The 18,128-nt window shown below is 32.6% G+C and overlaps 1 protein-coding gene across 1 annotated transcript; it reads left to right on the top strand.

Annotated features, from left to right (window-relative positions):
* The first annotated feature begins 6,658 nt into the window (after positions 1-6,658).
* On the top strand, positions 6,659-7,941 carry LOC137821261 (polygalacturonase inhibitor-like). The gene has a single exon (XM_068625769.1). It carries the CDS (start codon positions 6,806-6,808, stop codon positions 7,814-7,816), a length of 1,011 nt encoding a protein of 336 aa, XP_068481870.1. The 5' UTR covers positions 6,659-6,805; the 3' UTR covers positions 7,817-7,941.
* The last annotated feature ends 10,187 nt before the right edge of the window (positions 7,942-18,128 follow it).

Consider the following 18,128-nt stretch of genomic DNA (forward strand, 5'->3'; position numbering starts at 1 on the left):
CAATATTTTAAAGAAAATATAACTGGTTGGTGTGTAAGTGAAAAGGGAGTAGGAATTAGCAGACTTCGGGGCCAACCGAATGGGCCCAGGTTTAGGAAAACTGCAGGGTGTATATATAAAGGTTGCGACTGGGGAATAGCAAATATGCTAGGCCAGCCAAATGGGGCCAGGCTTAAAAACGGTGGGGTGTATGTATACAAGATGCGAGTAGCAAGTAGCAAAAGTGTTCGACTACACAAAAATGATGTGTTGTATATATCTAAGGGCAGATTCTCCCTGCACCCTATTAATTAAGATTGCACCAAATAATATTATTTGAAAAGACTTATTTGCTTTTAATGATATAAAACCCTACTTTCATTGAGGCACCCAACAACACTGCATTTACACTCAATCCATACGCACTGAACACTGTATGAACCACTGAGTTTGTTGCATGGTAGCAGCGGAGAGGAAGATGACTGTGAAGAGAGAAGGACAGTCACTGAAGGAGAAGTGAGTACCATTGTCACTGTTGCAAAAAAAAAAAATCACTACATCATTGCCACTGTTGCAACTCACTACACCACCACCACTTCCATTCAAAATGCACACCACATTAACACAACACTCATCTGTAACATTTCAAAAAAGATAAAGGCTTCAAAAGGCACACCACAGTAACACAACACTCCTCCGTAACATTTAAAAAAAGATAAGGGCAATGTTGGATTTTAAAATTTATGTTGGGTACATATTTTAAATGATATGGTGCAGGAGAAACTGCCATATCTAAGATGCTAATGGTGAATAGCAAAAAAGATGGGCAAGCTAAACGGGCCCAGATTTTCCTTTGTTTTTAAAATAAACTTGGTGGTGGAAATAACAAAAAGGCAAATTCCCAACCATTTTGAACCTCCACGCTACACACTTTTAAATTTCCGAAAATACCCTTCATGCTAGAAATAAAAATCTAAAATTGAAAATTATACGGAAAAGTAGATCTGGAATAGATAACTGTGTTCCAAAAATAAAAATTCAGAATAAAATTCAAAAATCAAAATTCCTTTTCGAAAAATCAATTACAAAATACAAAAAGTATGTTTTGAAAAAAAAATCAAAAAACATTTGGAAAAGAGGGTTTGAAATGTGTTTTTATTCGTAACTTCATCTTATTTAAAAACATTTTTGTTGTTTTATACTATGCAGTTTCAAATTTGATATGGTCCAGAAAATAATTTCCTGAAAGGCAAAGGTTGATTCTCCTGCCCTACCGGATTAATTCAAATATGTACCCAACACACTGTTATGAAATATCCATTTTATCCTTAATGATTTAAAAGATTTTATCTTCCGGTATCCTTAACTCAAATCACAAAGTTCTGGATATGCAAGTTCATAACTAATATGTCACTTCCGAATTTGGCTATCTGGAAGCTTACTTGAATAGCATAAATGACCTTCCGGTTACCAAGATCTATAATCAAATATAAATGAGTTCTGGATCTCGATCCTCAACACCATTATAGCACACCATTCTGGACATGAAAATCCAGAACTCATTACTCACTTATGGATATGACCATATAAAAGCTTAAATGAAGCACGAAAATAACCTTTCGAAATATATAACAACCACTTCTGGATTTTTGCATCCATAAGCAAACATGAAGCCATTTGGATATAAGGATTTGGTAACAACTCAACACCATTATCAACTAAAATGCCCCAAATGATTTTCCTTATCTCATAAGAGATTTGCACCGTACCTAAGAGTAATTGTAAAAAAAAAAAAATACTGTTTTACAACTTTTTTTCAAAACAAAGAAGATGAGTTTGAAATTTTATGTTGGATGTATATCTTAAATGATATGGTCCCCTGAGAAACTGCAAGGCAGAAGACAAAAGAAAAAAACACCTGCAAAGCATGACCCAAAACTTGGAAGAAAGTCTTGGTGTAAAAAACAAAATAAGAAAAGTAGCTATGACATGTACCCACGTGAATTGTTAGAAGAAAGCGGCCCCACAAATTGGTACATGAATGAGTAAGAAAAAACAAAAACTGTTTTTTTTTACGTAAATCTCCCTCTGCAACTTTCAACTCCAATTGCATGCAAGAATTTAACTCAACTCACCAATTCAATCAATTCACGGTGGACCTCAACCTGTTTAGAAACAACTAAAATGTACTTTAACATCAAAATGCACTATTTTCAAATTGTGATATAATACAGTACAATTTTAACAAAAAATTATTTTTATTTTCGATTTTAATTTGATATAGAATTATCAATATTCTTTTAAAAGTGACACCAATGACTTGTAATAAGAGTAAGATCTCTTGATACTCCCATTTATCCGATAACGTGTGAGTGGGAGCTTGGGAGTGATAGGAAAAAACCGTGTGAACCTGAGGGGCAGTTTTAAGAATGAAAAAAAGAAAATCGTTTTTTCATATTAAATTAAAATGTAAGTAAAAAAATCTAAAAATTAAATTAAATTTTGACATTTTAAATTTTTTTAATGGAAAGAAAAAAATTTAAATATTTATATTTTTCTGATTTATTTTATTTAATTTTATTGTTTATAATTTTAATTTTTAAAACTTTATTATTTTTTAATTTTATATATTCTTAAACTTTATTTACGTGACGAAAATTAGGTGTTAACACCTTCAATAAAGTATTTGCTAGGTGAGTCAAATACTCATGGGCGAAAATGCTTAATTCTGAAACTTTATTATTTATGTTTTGATTTTTATGTTGAAAATGTTTTTCATATAAAAGTTACAATATTGATTTGTATAATGTGTGGTTGAGAGTAAAAATGATATGAATGTGTGTTATATGATGAGGTATGGTATAGATATTATTATTTCCAGAAAAGGGAATATATGAGATGTCTAGGATATGTATTAAATTAGAAATTTATTTAGATTGCAATTTTGAAAGATAGTTGGATTGGCAACTCAGATGAATTTATTCTATCATATGAAACGATTTAGTTCCTAGGTTCATGTAACTACGTTAGAGAGATTACACAATGAATCTAAAATAGTTTCTATTATTAATAAAAAATAAACTCGTTTTTAAATTGGTATCTAACTAGTTACCAAGGTTTTAGCTACCAACGTAACTAATTATTTTTTATCTATAAAATTTATTTTTATTTAATGATTTTCTTATAGTGTATAGTAATAGTGTGTAGGTTTGAAGTCATGATGTGACAGAAGTTGATTAAACTTCTTTCTATGATATTTATAATATACTAAAAATGTCAATTTATATGAGTAATTTAATTAAAATATTTAATCAAAATTGATTTGTGTTCCTGCTAGAGAGATGGGACCTAGAGAACTATTGAAGTTTTCGTCTTCTTCCTTCGGTCGGGCAGGTTGTTGGGTGCTTGACTGGGGTCCTTCTCGTCTTCGTGCTTCTCCCTCGGCTCTCGGTCTCGGGCGAACACCGAATGGGGGGTACCTGCAAAAAAACACTCTAACGCTCAAGTCAGTAAAGCGGGTGATCAGTATGCGGGTAGGTGCACAATAATAAATGACGTACCTTTCTCCTTGGGATGTGTGCTATTTATATTATTTTTATGGACTTACCTCATTGGGCCTGATTAGTGGAGTGGATCTCACTTATGGATGTATTACCTAATCCTTAATGACGGATTAACTTCACTGACCTTGGTTTGAGCGTTAATTGATGTATGTGTCGGCCAACCTGGTCGACCATGGCGGTTTCTCCTGTCTCGGCCAAGTTTCCATGGTCTCGGCCAGGTTTCTCTGATCTCAGTCAAGTAAACCAAGTCTCGGTCAGGGAGATCGAATGTCGGTGAGTAAGAAAATTGTTTATAGTAATTAAGTATAAATGGTGAGTAAAAAAAGAAAAGGAAAAAAATAAATAAAAGTAATATTACTTAATAATATAATTGGACTTAAACATTATTATAAAAAAATAACAAAGATGAACAAAAGAGAAAAACAAAGGCAAATGACATGAGAAGGAATATATCTTCTATTTTTCTATTGAAATCAAAGCAGATGGTCTGGATATATACAAACAATACACCCATTCTAGGTCTAGCTAAAGAGAGAGAATGAAAAACAAAGAGTTAATCAATAAAAGCTAGAATTAGAAAAGATAAAATAAAGGTTATACATATGTTCAAAGAGAAACAACTAAGAATTAGAAAAGATAAAATTGATATTAGCTTCTTTCTAAAAGTCTTGTATCCATATCCTTTAATACCCTTGCAAGCTTGGAACAAATATTTGATGAGACCCAACTTGGAACAAATAATTTTGAAAGATTGAGGACTTAAGACTTTGGTATAAATGTTAGCTAGTTGCTCTGTGGTGGAAATGGGAAGCAAATGGATGAGACCCTTATTCAATTTTTCCATAACAATGTGACAATCTATTTTTATGTGTTTCGTATGCTCGTGAAACAATGGATTTGCTGAGTCATTATCATAATATAAAAGAGATTGTTGCTCAAAAGGAAATTTGAAATCTTGAAAAAGATAAGTTAGTAATTGAATTTCACATGTAACAATGACTATTTCCATGTTTTTAGCTTCACGTGAACTCTTTGATATTGTTCCTTGCTTCTTTGTTTTTTAGGATATGAGAGAATTCTCAATAAAAGTAGTAAATAAGTCATTGATTGTTTTGAATCACTGCAAGTTCCCCAATCACTATCACAAAAGACTTTTGGATGAAAAGAAGTGTTGGAAGAGAAAAATAAACCAAGACTTGAAGCTCCTTTAATATATCTAAGAATTCTAATCGCTACAGTATAATGAGCAATTGTAGACTTAACAAGAAATTGAAATTGAGAAAGTTGTTCATCAGTTGATCCTTCCTTTCTCATTGTTCCTATTAATCTTGAAGGGCTAAACTATCATCATTAGTCTCACTAATTTCAAATAAGTCTCATTTCATAACATATAAGTGAGTGCAAACCTCACCTCATAAGCCGGATTTTATGAGGTTGAGTTAGACTTAAAATCCACTTCTTAATAAATTATTTCATGTTTTGTCTAAAAACAATTCATTTTGTAAAAATTTCTTTAAATGAAACCAGAACCAAGCTTATAGAACTTTCCAATGAAACATTAGTTTTTTTCCTCCTTAATCTCTAATCAAATTATTTTCTATTTGTCATTCAAATTAAACTATGTTTTTTTTTCTTTATGACGAAACTATTCAATTTTTTTTAAAAAATACTTGAAATAAAACTAACAAAGCTTATAAAACTTTCGAATAAACATTATTTTCTTTAAATGAAACTAGAATAAAACTTACAAAAACATTAATTTGTTTTCTCCTTAGTGTGTCACCAAATGAATTATTTTCTCTTTCTCATTCAAAGTAATATAGTTATAAAGTAAAATATTGTTGTTTTAGTAAAATCAATTTGAAAAGTAAAATATTCATTATCGTTCTTAGTGCATGGGCAATAACATTAAACTGGAGTCACTGTGGAACCGAAGTAGTATCGATTATTGTTTAAAATTAAAGAATTTAAATAAATTATATTTCTTATTTAAAATATGAATTATTGAGCAAATTTGAAAATGCGATTACAGAATTATTGGTAACAATTATGACATTTTGTTTTTTAGCTAACTTTTTTTGCATCTATGTCTCTGCCAGCAATGAAATAGGAAAAAGCTGTAAATCACGGGTGATTCTGGGGAACGGGCGATTTTGACGTGTGCTTCTAGCAGTGGATATTATTACAACGTGCAAAACGTGAAAGGGTAATGATGTTTTGCTATTTTGGTATTGTCCTTTTATTTTTATGTTATTTTACTATTTTTTAATAATAAAATATTATAGTTAATAATAAAAATAAAATAAAATAATAATATCTTAAACGAAAAAAAAAAGAATAGCAAAAAAGGGGTGATGTAAAAGTTATAACGCTCTCACATTCTTTTTAAATGACGTGTTTATATTTCACACTTTTTCTAAATGACGTGTTTATATTTGATACGTGCGTTGTTTAATTCAAAAAATATTTATTAAATTTTTAATAATTTTAGCACGAATTTAACACAATTTTTTTTTAAAAATTATTAATTTTATAAAAATTTAAATTTATTATATAATTTTTTATTATGATTATAAAAATAATAAAATAAATCATTTTGAATAAATCATGAAAAACATGTTTTTGTTTAGAAAAATATTAAAACATACTTGTATATATAAATTTTTATTATTAATTTATATAATTTATAATTATATAATATATAGATTTGTATCTTACATTTTAGAAATTATAAATATATCAATATACATATCTATGTCGTATTATTGTTTGTTTATGTTACAAGAGTGTAAAAATTTCTAATCAAAAGAAATATCCAACGATAAAATATTTTAATATAAAATGATAGAACTTTAATTAAAATTGTACGACTTAAGTTAAAACATAACATTTTAGACTTAACTACTATAAATAATGTACAATTTCACAAATTAAATTTGTTTTGATTGGATACGATTTATGTTAAAAAAAAATCGTATTGATGAAATAAAACTTTTCTGACTTAAAAGATATATATATATATATATATATATATATATATATATATATATATATATATATATAAGGTAGGATTTTCACTCTAAAATCTTTTAATATAATAAGATTTATCCATTTTGATAAAAAAAATCTCTAAATTTGTATTTTCCAAAAAAAGAAAACAGTACTTTTGCGAAAAAACCGAAATATGGGCTCCCTGTGTACTTTAAAATGAGTGGAATGGTAGCTTGGAACTCTCAAGTTGTGGGTTGACATTGATAAGCAAAATGAGAAGCGTGTTAATGGTGTTGGGACTATGCGTCCTGGTGTTGTCCCCATTTCCAGTTGCATTCTCGGAGCGGTGCCACCCACATGACAAGAAGGTGCTCCTCCAGTTCAAAAAGGAACTCAACAACCCTTATTTCCTCGCCTCCTGGAACCCAGAAGAAGATTGCTGCACCTGGTACTGTGTCAAGTGTGACGACAAAACGCACCGTATCTATGATGTATTTCTAGTATCCTCTTACCCAGATACCAACCTCTCCGGCCAAATACCACCCTCTGTGGGTGACCTCCCTTACCTCGAGTCCCTCACCTTCCACAAGCTCCCCAACCTCGTCGGCCCAATTCAGCCCACCATCGCCAAACTCACCAAACTAAAATATCTCCTTATCACCAACACTGGTATCTCAGGCCCAATACCTGACTTTCTGGCCCAGCTCAAGAACCTCGAGTTGATCAAACTCTCCTCTAACAGCCTCTCGGGCTCCATTCCCAGCTCGCTTTCCCAACTGCCTAATCTCGAGTCTCTACAGTTGGACAGGAACAAACTCACGGGCCCAATCCCGGCCTCTTTCGGATCCTTCAAGAAGCCCGGGCCAGATCTCATCCTCTCTAAAAACCAGCTGTCCGGGCCCATTCCCGCTTCTTTGGGCAACCTAGACCCAGAAAGATTAGACTTCTCAAGGAACAAGCTGGTAGGCGATGCTTCGGTGCTTTTCGGGAGCAAGAAAAAGATCCAGGTTCTTGACCTTTCCAGGAACCAGTTCTCCTTTGATCTATCTCGTTTGACGTTTCCCAAGGAAAGCTTGATTTGGTTGGATCTCAATCACAATAACATCTATGGCAGCATTCCAGTGGCGTTGACAAAAGTGCAAAATTTGCAGCAGTTCAACGTCAGTTATAATCCTCAGTTGAAGGGCCAAATACCGCAGGGTGGGGAATTGCAAAGGTTCGATCAATACGCTTATTTTCACACTAAGTTGTGTGGCTCTCCACTTCCGCCCTGCCCCAAATAGTTTATATCAGTTTATAAGTTTTCTATTTCCACCCTAAGTTGTGGGCCTCTCTACTTCCTCCCTGCACCAATGAGTTTATGCCAGGGATTCGTTCCAGTTTCAATAAAATGAGTTTTCTATTTCCACACTCCGATTTCAAGTTTCTGTTTGAGCTTTTGAGGATACAATTGTGTAAAGCATCCAGAAATTTATAAGTTTTCTATTTCCACACTCCTAATTAAAATATTAGTTTATTGATATATGAAGTGTGTATAATATTAACATATCTTAAGACCTTGAGAAATAAAACTATGTTTCTCGTAGTACTTTTATTTGTCTCAAAATAAGATTATCTTCAATGAAGTGACTGACAATGATTCTAACGTGTAAGCATCATTGACAAGGTTTTGAGAGGACTACATCATTATTGTCACTTACCAAAAAGCAATATCTAAAGAAAAGAGTGTCTCCTTACAAAAAAAAAAGTATCGTCTTAAGTTAATTATTTCTTTACTTACCAAAAAGCAAGTCAAATTGTACTAGTTCACATTTTTTGACCACTCATGATGAGTTAGTACTTAAATATGGCTGGTGTCTTAATGGACAACTTGTTCAAAATGCAAGTAACAATAGTCGTAGGGTAATGATGGCAAATTCTCTATCCACCTCAAGCACTTCTTCCTGTATTTCAATAAAAATTTAAAATAATAATTTATTTTTAAAGATGAATATCGAATCCACAAATAAAAATCTATTCCTAATATGACAATCTTGATCATCATAGCAATTAAAATTTTAAATTTATTCTTATCATTCAAATATGTTAAATATTATCACTTAAATATTTTTCAGTCAAATATGATAATCTTGATCATGATAAACAAGCATTACAAATAAAATGACAATATCTGACAATATCGATCATCAATCAAGAACAAAATATTATATTTAAATATCTATGGAGAACAAGAAAAGAAGATTCATGATGTTTCTCTTTGACGGCTGCCTCCTCAAGGTTTTCTAAGACTTTCTATTCTCCCAACTGATTTCCAATCCACTCAATGGTTTCTAGGATTGTGCCTCGAACCTCATATTTAACCTAATTGGACTTGGGTTAAGTAACTTCTCACATGTGCATTATTGGGCTCGCTTGGGCGAGTTGCACGAAAAAAGGCCCAATGTCACTTAGACCAATCTGGTATGTGTTGTAAATTTACATACCGAATTGTGTTATCCGGTATACAATATCGAATTCGTTTTTGTATACTGAATGGACCAATCCGGTATGTGTTTCAAAAAATAGGTGTACAATCAGGTTTGTTTAAAAAAAATGCATATCGGATTGTGCAAACCGGTATGTTCATCAACAACATTATATTTCTGATTTATACAATCCGACTTCAACACAGTAGAACTTTTTGTACAGAAGGTCCAAAAAATGGTTGTGCAAAAATGGGATTCAAAAAACAAAAACATAACTTATTTACTCTCGTACAAATGCTCTCTTCAACCTTAGCCCTTGACTGACCTCAAATGCTCTCTCAAATTCACTCCTGTTGGAAAAGTGGAGGTGTTGTCGCAGGAGAAAAAAAAGAGGTAAGGAGATGATTGGTTTTGAGAGAGATTGGTTAAGGAAGGTGACAAAATTAGGGTTTTAAATTTGTTTTAAATAGGAACATAAATGATTTTTCACTTTTTCAATGTAGGTGTTGGGAGAAGCGTCGGAGGTGTAGGAAGAATCCGCCTTATTGATTATGCATTTATATACAAAGGACTTAAAAACCCATGTTGAAGTGATTTTTTATTTGTAAATTTTAAATTTACAAAAACTATAATACTTGTTAGTTTTAAAAGGGTGGCAGTATTAAAAATATGCTACTTCTAGAAAAGAACATTTTTATTAAGATTTAAAAAAAGCTTAAATTTTTTTCACAAACAACTTATTAACTATAGTAAAGAGGGTTTATGTTAGATTAATAAAGATTATAAGTACTATTATTTTTATTTCTAGATTATAATAAAAACATAAAATTACTTCTAACTATATCCGAGTATACAATATCTTTTCAGATACAAAATCTCTATATGCTATATAATCTTCTCTTGAGATTAAGTAGCAAGTATATAATGTCTTTCTAGATTAAGTATATAAAACCTCTATAGAAGTTGTTAGATCATAAGGTTTAATTTTAGCAAATAGTTTATGGAATATGTGTTCCTTATATCTCAATTCACACAATTGAATGATATAAAAATATGAGATTTTTTTCTATGTTGTTAGGAAAAAGAATTATATATTAGACATTTGAAACTTTTCTAATTGTTTACATGCACGTAAGATTTTTTATATACATCATATCCTTAGCCTTTCTTATTTTGGAAAATTTCTTTGTATATCTTCCAGAAAATACTTGATAGAAATCATCCAACCGCAAAATTATTGGTTAAGAGGATAGAAGAAGATGAAACCTTGTGGAGGAAGACTATACTATTGAAAGTAGAATATTAAGATTTTTTTTTCTTCTCAGTCTTGCATAAATTTTATGTCTCCTTTTTTGCACTTTAGGAACAATTGGCTCTAGAAGAGGGGTAGGGTTTAGGGTTTAGGGTTTAGGGTTTAGGGGGGGGGATGAATGAAGCCTATAACTCAAATTGAAAATTGAAAAACAATATAAAAGCAATGTCTAATAAGGAATGAGAAGAGAAAAGTAAGACACATATTTATATTGGTTCGTCCTTCCTTTTAAACTACGTAATCCCCTTAAGCAAACAACTTAAGGTTTTCACTAACCAAAACACTTGGTTACAAAGAGTACACAAACCTCTCCAAGTATAAGAAGTACACCAACCTCTCCATGTTCAACGAGTACACAAACCTCACTGGGTACAACGAGTATTCAAACCTCTATAGGTACACAAGTCCTAATCTCCCACTGAGACTAATACCTCTCAAGATATGAGAAAAACACTCTCAAAGAAAGAACAATAAAATCTTACTCAGTATACTTCAAAAAGTGAAGAATTTACAATGTTTAGCTTACAACCTTATAGACTAGACACTCTGTTTACAACAAATGTGAATCTTGCGTTCTGAAACTTTTCTATACAAAACAATTCGTTCTGGTTGTTATTCAAATTCAAGCTCTTTATATAGTATTCATAAATGATGACCGTTGAAGCTCGTAAACTGCAAGTCTTTAAAATTTTACTTCATAATTTTGGCATTAGATGCTAAAAAAAAAAACTTCTGCTATGATGATTTCTTGCACCCCTTGAACGGTTATATGTAAACGTTAAACTTTGAAAACTTTCTATACTTGTATATATTCGAACATTGAAGCTTGAATATGCTATACTTGAAGTTTATACAAATTTTCCAATGTATCACCTTCATTTTTTCCATAAGAGACTATATAAGGAAACATAATCTTCGACATCTTAAATGTTGAAATTACTTTTGAAAGCAATTTGAATGTGATTAACAATCATAATATGTTACAAAGTGGACTTTAAGCCTAACTCAACCCCATAAAACCAACTCATGAGGTTGAGGTTTGCATCCACTTATAACAATGAAAGGCTCTAATCTCTAGTCGATGTGAGATCTCCAACACACCCCCTCACGTCGAGAGTGACAGCAACTCGTGCGTGGGATAACATATTATGGGTGGTGGCCTGATAAACCCAACAAATACTCGCTATGATAGGCTCGAAAATGGCTCTGATACCATGTTACTGTTGGGTTTAATAATGCCAAAGTTCAAGAGGGGGGGGGGGTGAATTGATCTTTTAAATCTTTCTCGCAGAATCAGTATTTATCACAGTGTACAAAAAGTAAATCGATTTATTTGAAATTGAACAGATTTATTTTGGCACTGTTTGTGTTTGAAAAACGTTTAAACAGTCAAGTTAATCACAAGATTATGCAGCTTAATTTGGAGTTCACACACACACTGATATTAGGAAGAAAACAGTGAATCTCAAAACAACAAACTTCAATTTTAAGCAAGTGATTAAGGTTCAATTGATAGCTTGACAATTACTTGAGTAACCTATCACAATCAATCTATTTCAGAGGCTTTTAACAGGTTATTTATGTTCTTCTTAAAATCAAACAGTTTTCCAGAAATTAAGAACAGTATGAACCGAGTCCAGAAAGAACAGATTTATTATTGATTGAATAGATTTATTTCTTGACAATTTAACAGTTATGCAGAAATTTAAGTGAAGAGATTAAGGGAGAATGAACACAAGGCAATTATACTGGTTCACTCAACTGAGCTACATCCAGTCTTCACCTAAACCAAGGTGAAATTCACTAAATCATAATTCAAACAAACACAAATCCCACTGTTCTTGAACCCTACAAGAACTTAGGTACACTTGCTGAAAAACCCTATTTGAGCACACACCCATTCTTCAAGAAACCCTATCAAGAAGAGTGTACAACCAAACTTTTACAAGAAAAGAAATGTGAAACGACTACACCTGATTGAAGATGCAGAAATCTACCTTAAACCAGTAGAACAGATTGCTAGAACAGTAGCAACACCTCTCACCAAGCTTTTGGAACCAAACAAGAACAAGCACTTTGTGATTTTCGAAATCTTTTAAGAACAGATGCTAATTCCTTGTAAATCTCAATTCTCTGATGCAAAACTTGTTTTTACAATTGTATGATTGATTATTAAACTCAGAAACAAGTTTTCATTTTATAGAAAACCAACTTATAACAGACTTTTGAAAAACAGTTAAAGCTGTTATAAAATGAACAGATTGAAAATAAAATGAACAAATTTATTTTCAAAAACAGTTAGAGAATTTGTTATGTGAGGAGACTTAGTCAGCCATTCTGGTACAGGGACAAAAATGAAAACCGTTTAGGATAGCCATGACACCAGAGTCAAAAAGAATCTATTCATTTACAGATGAACAATTTTATTTTTCAAAACGAAAATAGGAAAAGCTTAACTATTTAAAACACAGTCGTTTTGAAAGGTAGAAGACTTAGTCAAAATACTTGATGCACAAAATCTAATTTTCACAAGACTTAGCCAAGGCATCAGTTTAAAAATGAATCTGTTTATTTAGAAAAGAACAGATTTATTTTTATGCAGTAAACGTGTTTTTTGTAAAACATGTGAAAAACAGTTTAAGAAACCTTATGCTTGTTCTTATCACATGGCCAGTGGTTAGGAGGTGAGTTACCCAGCAAAAAGCCCACTCTTAAACAACCTCTAAACACTACCTAAGACACACTTAAAGCAAAAGGAAATATACATGAATTGTACATAAAAGTCTTCATCAAACACATGTCTTAAAGGGGCAGCAACCATCTTCAACAGTTACAAAGTGGACTTTAAGCCTAACTCAATCCCATAAAACCGGCTCATGAGGTTAAGGTTTGCAACCACTTATATACAATGAAAGACTCTAATCTCTAGTCGATGTGGGATCTCTAACATAATAATCAACATTAAAATTATTGAGTTTAATTAGAAGCATAGAGATTTAAGTTCAGAATCTTCATTCGAAAACCTTCTATGCTAGAAAAACTACTAGTAACATAATTTAAAAAATATTCCCTCTTAGAATACATTTAAAACGTTGAAGTATATTAGTTTGAGATTTAATTTGAAAAAACATAATCTAGAAAGTGAACTGAAACTATCTCTTTGATTTTCAAAAACTTTCTTTATAAAACTGTGTTTTTGAAAACCTTCCAAAATGATATAACTTTTTAATATTGAAACATATCTATTTAAAATAGTGTTGCAATCGAAGTCAGACAGGAGGACTAGAAAAAGAAAAAGAAAGAAAAAAATGTGGAAAAACATGGAGTATAGGACTCACCATTATAGTTTATTAAGGAAAACCATAGAAAAACCCAGAAAGGATGGTATGCGAAAACATAGACGATGTTCGGGAGTCGGTTACGTGTAGAGAAGGTTTTAAGACCCTACAACGCTTTACCTTTAATTACATACACAAAGTGAATGTGCTTGTTTAGAATGTTTATTTTTCTCATAAAAGAGAACACATATGCATATGAAAACAAAAAAAATATTTTTTAAGTTTTTTTTAATTTGACCCGACAAGGATTGACCTTAGTCCTATGTATTTCCTTCAAGATGGAAAATCAAGAACACCGTAGTTCTGAAAGTTAAACTATTTGAGAAAGATTGTGTAGTGAGTTGAGCTTCTAGAAAATGTGAAACCAAAAATTTAAAAAAAGTGCACTCAACAAGGATAAACCTTATGGATATGTTTTCATCACAAAAAATTAGGAATCACGTAGTTTCGGAGAATTGTTTGGGTTGATATTTTTAATTTTTAAAATATTTATAGTTTTTTTAAATTTTTTATCTTTAATAATTCACGTCGATTAGAGTATCCGATAGTGCAGACGATTATACATAATACTCCATCAAAATCAATACAATAAACAAAGATAATATAAACTATACACCAACATTGTTAACTCTGAAAAAAATTTATTTAAGAAGAAAAATGTATTTTTCATATTTATCAAAAAAATACGTATTAAGTAAAAGGTGACGCATATGATCATATAATTACTTAAGTAATTATTTTAGAAATCCAATTTTTTTAAATATTTATTATTTATTAAAGAAATTAAAAATAAAATAAAAGGGTGACAAATATTAACAGCACATGTGGTGAATAGCAGAACTACTGGGCCGAAAAATGGACCCAGGTTTATTTGCTAAAAGCGGTGCAAATATTAAAATTTTGGTTGAAATGGTAGAAAGGTTGGAGGTGAAAGTATTAACAGCGCGTACCGAACAGTAAAATAATTGGGCCAACAAGATGCAGCCAGGCTTTCCTAAATTAGTTTGGCAATTACTTCCTGCACCTAATCAATTGCTTCCTGCACCCGATGAACTTTTTAAAATTCCATTATGCCCTTGTCTTTGTTAAACATTCTGGATATAAACATCCGTAAGCAATTAACATTTTCAGTTGAAGCTTCCGGACGCCTATGTCCATAGTAGAGAAATGCGTTACGGATATCATTATCCGAAATTGAGTTTTGTATTCCGAATGTACATATTTGGAATTGGGTTTTGAATTCCGGATGTACATATCCGAAATAGTTAACTGTGTTCTAGATCTGGGCATGCGGAAGTATATTTTTTGACTTATGGATTTTTATATCCAGAAGCTAAGTGATAATTTTTTTTCAGCATTCTCAATGGATACAACTGCCTCAAAGGAGAAATGCGAACGAAAGAATGGCAAGACGACGTTGCTCGTTGCGTTCAGTGCAAAAACGAAGGTGGTGGTGGCTGTTGCGCGAAAACAAAGGGGTGTTGTGATTGAGTGCAAATCTCTTCCTTAACCTAATTTCAATTTTATTAAGGACATTTTTGTAATTTTCATTAAGGGTATTTTAGTATTTTTGCAAACTTGATTGGGTGATAATTCAAATTGATTGGGTGCAAGAGCCAATTAGTTTTCTTTCCTAAAGATGGAGGCATACACTAAAATAGGAGTGCGTAAAGTAAAAGCCAAAAGGACAAAAATGGCCCCACGCGGTGTATCCATTTCTTCCTCTCTTGCGTGCATCTCTCTCTTTCTCCACACTTCATGTAAATCATGCAAAAGAAGGAAAAGTGGAGACTCAACCTCCAGCGAGCCCTCTTTGACGGTGGTTGGTGGTGGTAATGACCGGTGGTTGGAGGTCCGGCTGAAGGCGGCGCGACAGCGAGTGGATGTAGGTGGCGGTTTGGACGCTGGTGGTGCGTGGCTGTTTTTTGGGGTTGTAGAATAGCATGGAGGTGGTAGTTGTTAGAATTTCTAATTCTATAATCCGAAAATAGCCAAGATATTTCATGCCAATTATCAAGAATATGAATTAAAATACCTGGATCCATGGTGATGATCACCAATTGTCAAATCTGATCGTGGTGGTTGTTGAAGATGGATGAAGCCTCTTCTCTACCTAGTGTTAGTTTGTGTTTGATGTAGAAAATAGCTAGTTTGTTGTAAAGTTTGTAATAGGTTTAGATGATCTTGTATGTAGGCTTGTGTATGTGTAAGGTTGCCTTTTGCTACATGATCTATTCTAGATGCCTAACCAAGCCTAGAATAAGCACATGAAGTGGTTAAAAGTTTTTCCAAAAGCTTTTTAGAGTTTTCTTCAAAAATCAGGGTACTGCACAAAAATGAATCTGTTTTTCTGTAAAAGAACAGGTTTATTCTTTGGTCTGCTGAAAGGATTTTCGAAAGTTAGTTAGGGCACCAAAGGTACAACTCAGACAATTATTTCAGTTAGCTGAGTTGACAGTTTTCACAAAATAAATCTGTTAAGTTCAAAACTGAATCTGTTGTTTTCATAACAGCTTTTCAACTGTTTTTTGAAAAGAAGTTAGAAACTGTTTTCTATATAAAGAAAAGCCTCTCTCATATGAAAGGATGTTGAGCAATTACGTTTTTGACAGAGATCAAACATTTTCTATGTGAGAAGAAGGATTGAAAAGGTTTTTTTTGAAAGGTTTTCTAAAGGGATTTTCAAGTGTGCTTGTTCTAGGAAACCTTTGATCTTGGTGAAGGTGCTGGTGCAGTTCTGCAGCAAATTGAACTACTGGTTTTGAGTTCTTGCATCTTCTTTTCAGGTGTAATCTTTCCTTTATTCTGGTTTGTAAAGGTGTAAGTGTTAGTCACTCCTTGATAGGGTTACTTGGAGTGCAAGGTGTGCTGAAATAGGGTTTTTCAGCATTGGTTGTGTTGTTCTTGTAGTGTTCAAGAACTGGTGTGGTTGTAAGTGATTGATACTGTTTCTTAGTGGATTCCACCTTGGAGTAAGGTGAAACTGGATGTAGCTCTGTATGAGTGAACCAGTATAAAAACTTGCGTGCCTTTTCTTCTCATCCCTGCACTCGTTTCTGGTTTTGCTTAATTCTGTCAAGAACTAAATCTGTTCTTTTGAAATTGAATATGTTAATTCTGGGTTTAATAAAAACTGTTCTTCCTGATTTGTTAAAGCTCTCTGATTACAAACAAGGCAGTTGTATATGATGATTTAATTGATCTGTGAACAAATAGTCTATTCATTAAAACCAGATAAAGAGTCATTCTCCTTAAAACCTTGTGTTGAATGAATTTGATTAATTTCTGAGCATAGCTGTATTCTTCATACTCATAATATCCAACTAATCTGATTCTGTTATAACCCTCTGTTGATCACAATTTTAATTTGAACAAATTCAAATTGTGCTAGACTGCTCTAAAGAATCAATCTGTTTCATGTAAAAACAATCTGTTCTTTTGCCTCTGATATACTGAAAATTGTGTGTTCTTGCGAAAATTTTATAAGCTCAATTCACCCCTCCCCTCTTGAACTTAGACACTAATAGACCCAACAATTGGTATCAAGAGCTAGGGCTTGTCTTTTGCTCAAGTGTATGCATGATGTCTGAGTTTAAAATGCCTTTTGCTGAAGGTGCGTCTATTAATAGACCTCCTATGTTTGGTGGTGTTAACTATGCTTTATGGAAAATCAGGATGAAGATCTTTATGGAGTCTATTGACATGGGAATCTAGGATGCAGTGGTCAGTGGACCTTTTATACCTATGCAGGTTGTCAAAGATGAAACAATAAAGAAGCCTTGGTCTGAATGAAGTGAAACCGAGAAGAAGAAGGCCCAATATGACTCCTTAGCCAAGAATATCATCACCTCTGCACTGAATATGGATGAGTTCTTTAGAGTCTCTCAATGTAATTCAGCTAAGGAGATGTGGGATGTACTAGAGGTAACTCATGAAGGGACTGATGATGTGAAACGGGCAAGGAAGCACTCACTAATTCAGGAGTACGAGCTGTTCAGAATGCAATCAGAAGAAAGTATTGCAGATGTGCAGAAACGATTTACACATATTGTAAATCACCTCACTGGCCTTGGTAAAGTCTTTGACAAGGAAGAGCTTAACATAAAGGTGCTAAAATGCCTTGATAGGAGCTGGCAGCCTAAGGTAACAACAATCTCAGAATCCAGAGATTTATCCAAGATGTCCACTGCTGCACTTTTTGGAAAGTTGATAGAGCATGAAATAGAGCTGAAAAGATTGAAAGAACAAGAAACTGTGGAGAAAAAGGCCAAAGGAATTGCTCTGAAAACGACCATGGAACATGATACAAGTGAGGAAGAAGTTGATCCTGAACATGATGAGACTGTGAGTCTGCTCACAAGAAAATTCAGCAGGTTTCTTAGAAAGAAAAACCGTGACAGAACTCAGCAAAGAAAGAGGTACTCCAAACAACCTAATGATTCAAATTCTTCCAATTACACGTGCTTTGGATGTGGTAAAC

The sequence above is a fragment of the Phaseolus vulgaris genome, chromosome 9 (assembly GCF_000499845.2).
Source record: "Phaseolus vulgaris cultivar G19833 chromosome 9, P. vulgaris v2.0, whole genome shotgun sequence".
Classification (NCBI taxonomy): domain Eukaryota; kingdom Viridiplantae; phylum Streptophyta; class Magnoliopsida; order Fabales; family Fabaceae; genus Phaseolus; species Phaseolus vulgaris.

Excerpts from the sequence above, each read along its gene's own strand:
- LOC137821261 (XM_068625769.1), top strand. The coding sequence starts at position 6,806 with ATGAGAAGCGTGTTAATGGTGTTGGGACTATGCGTCCTGGTGTTGTCC.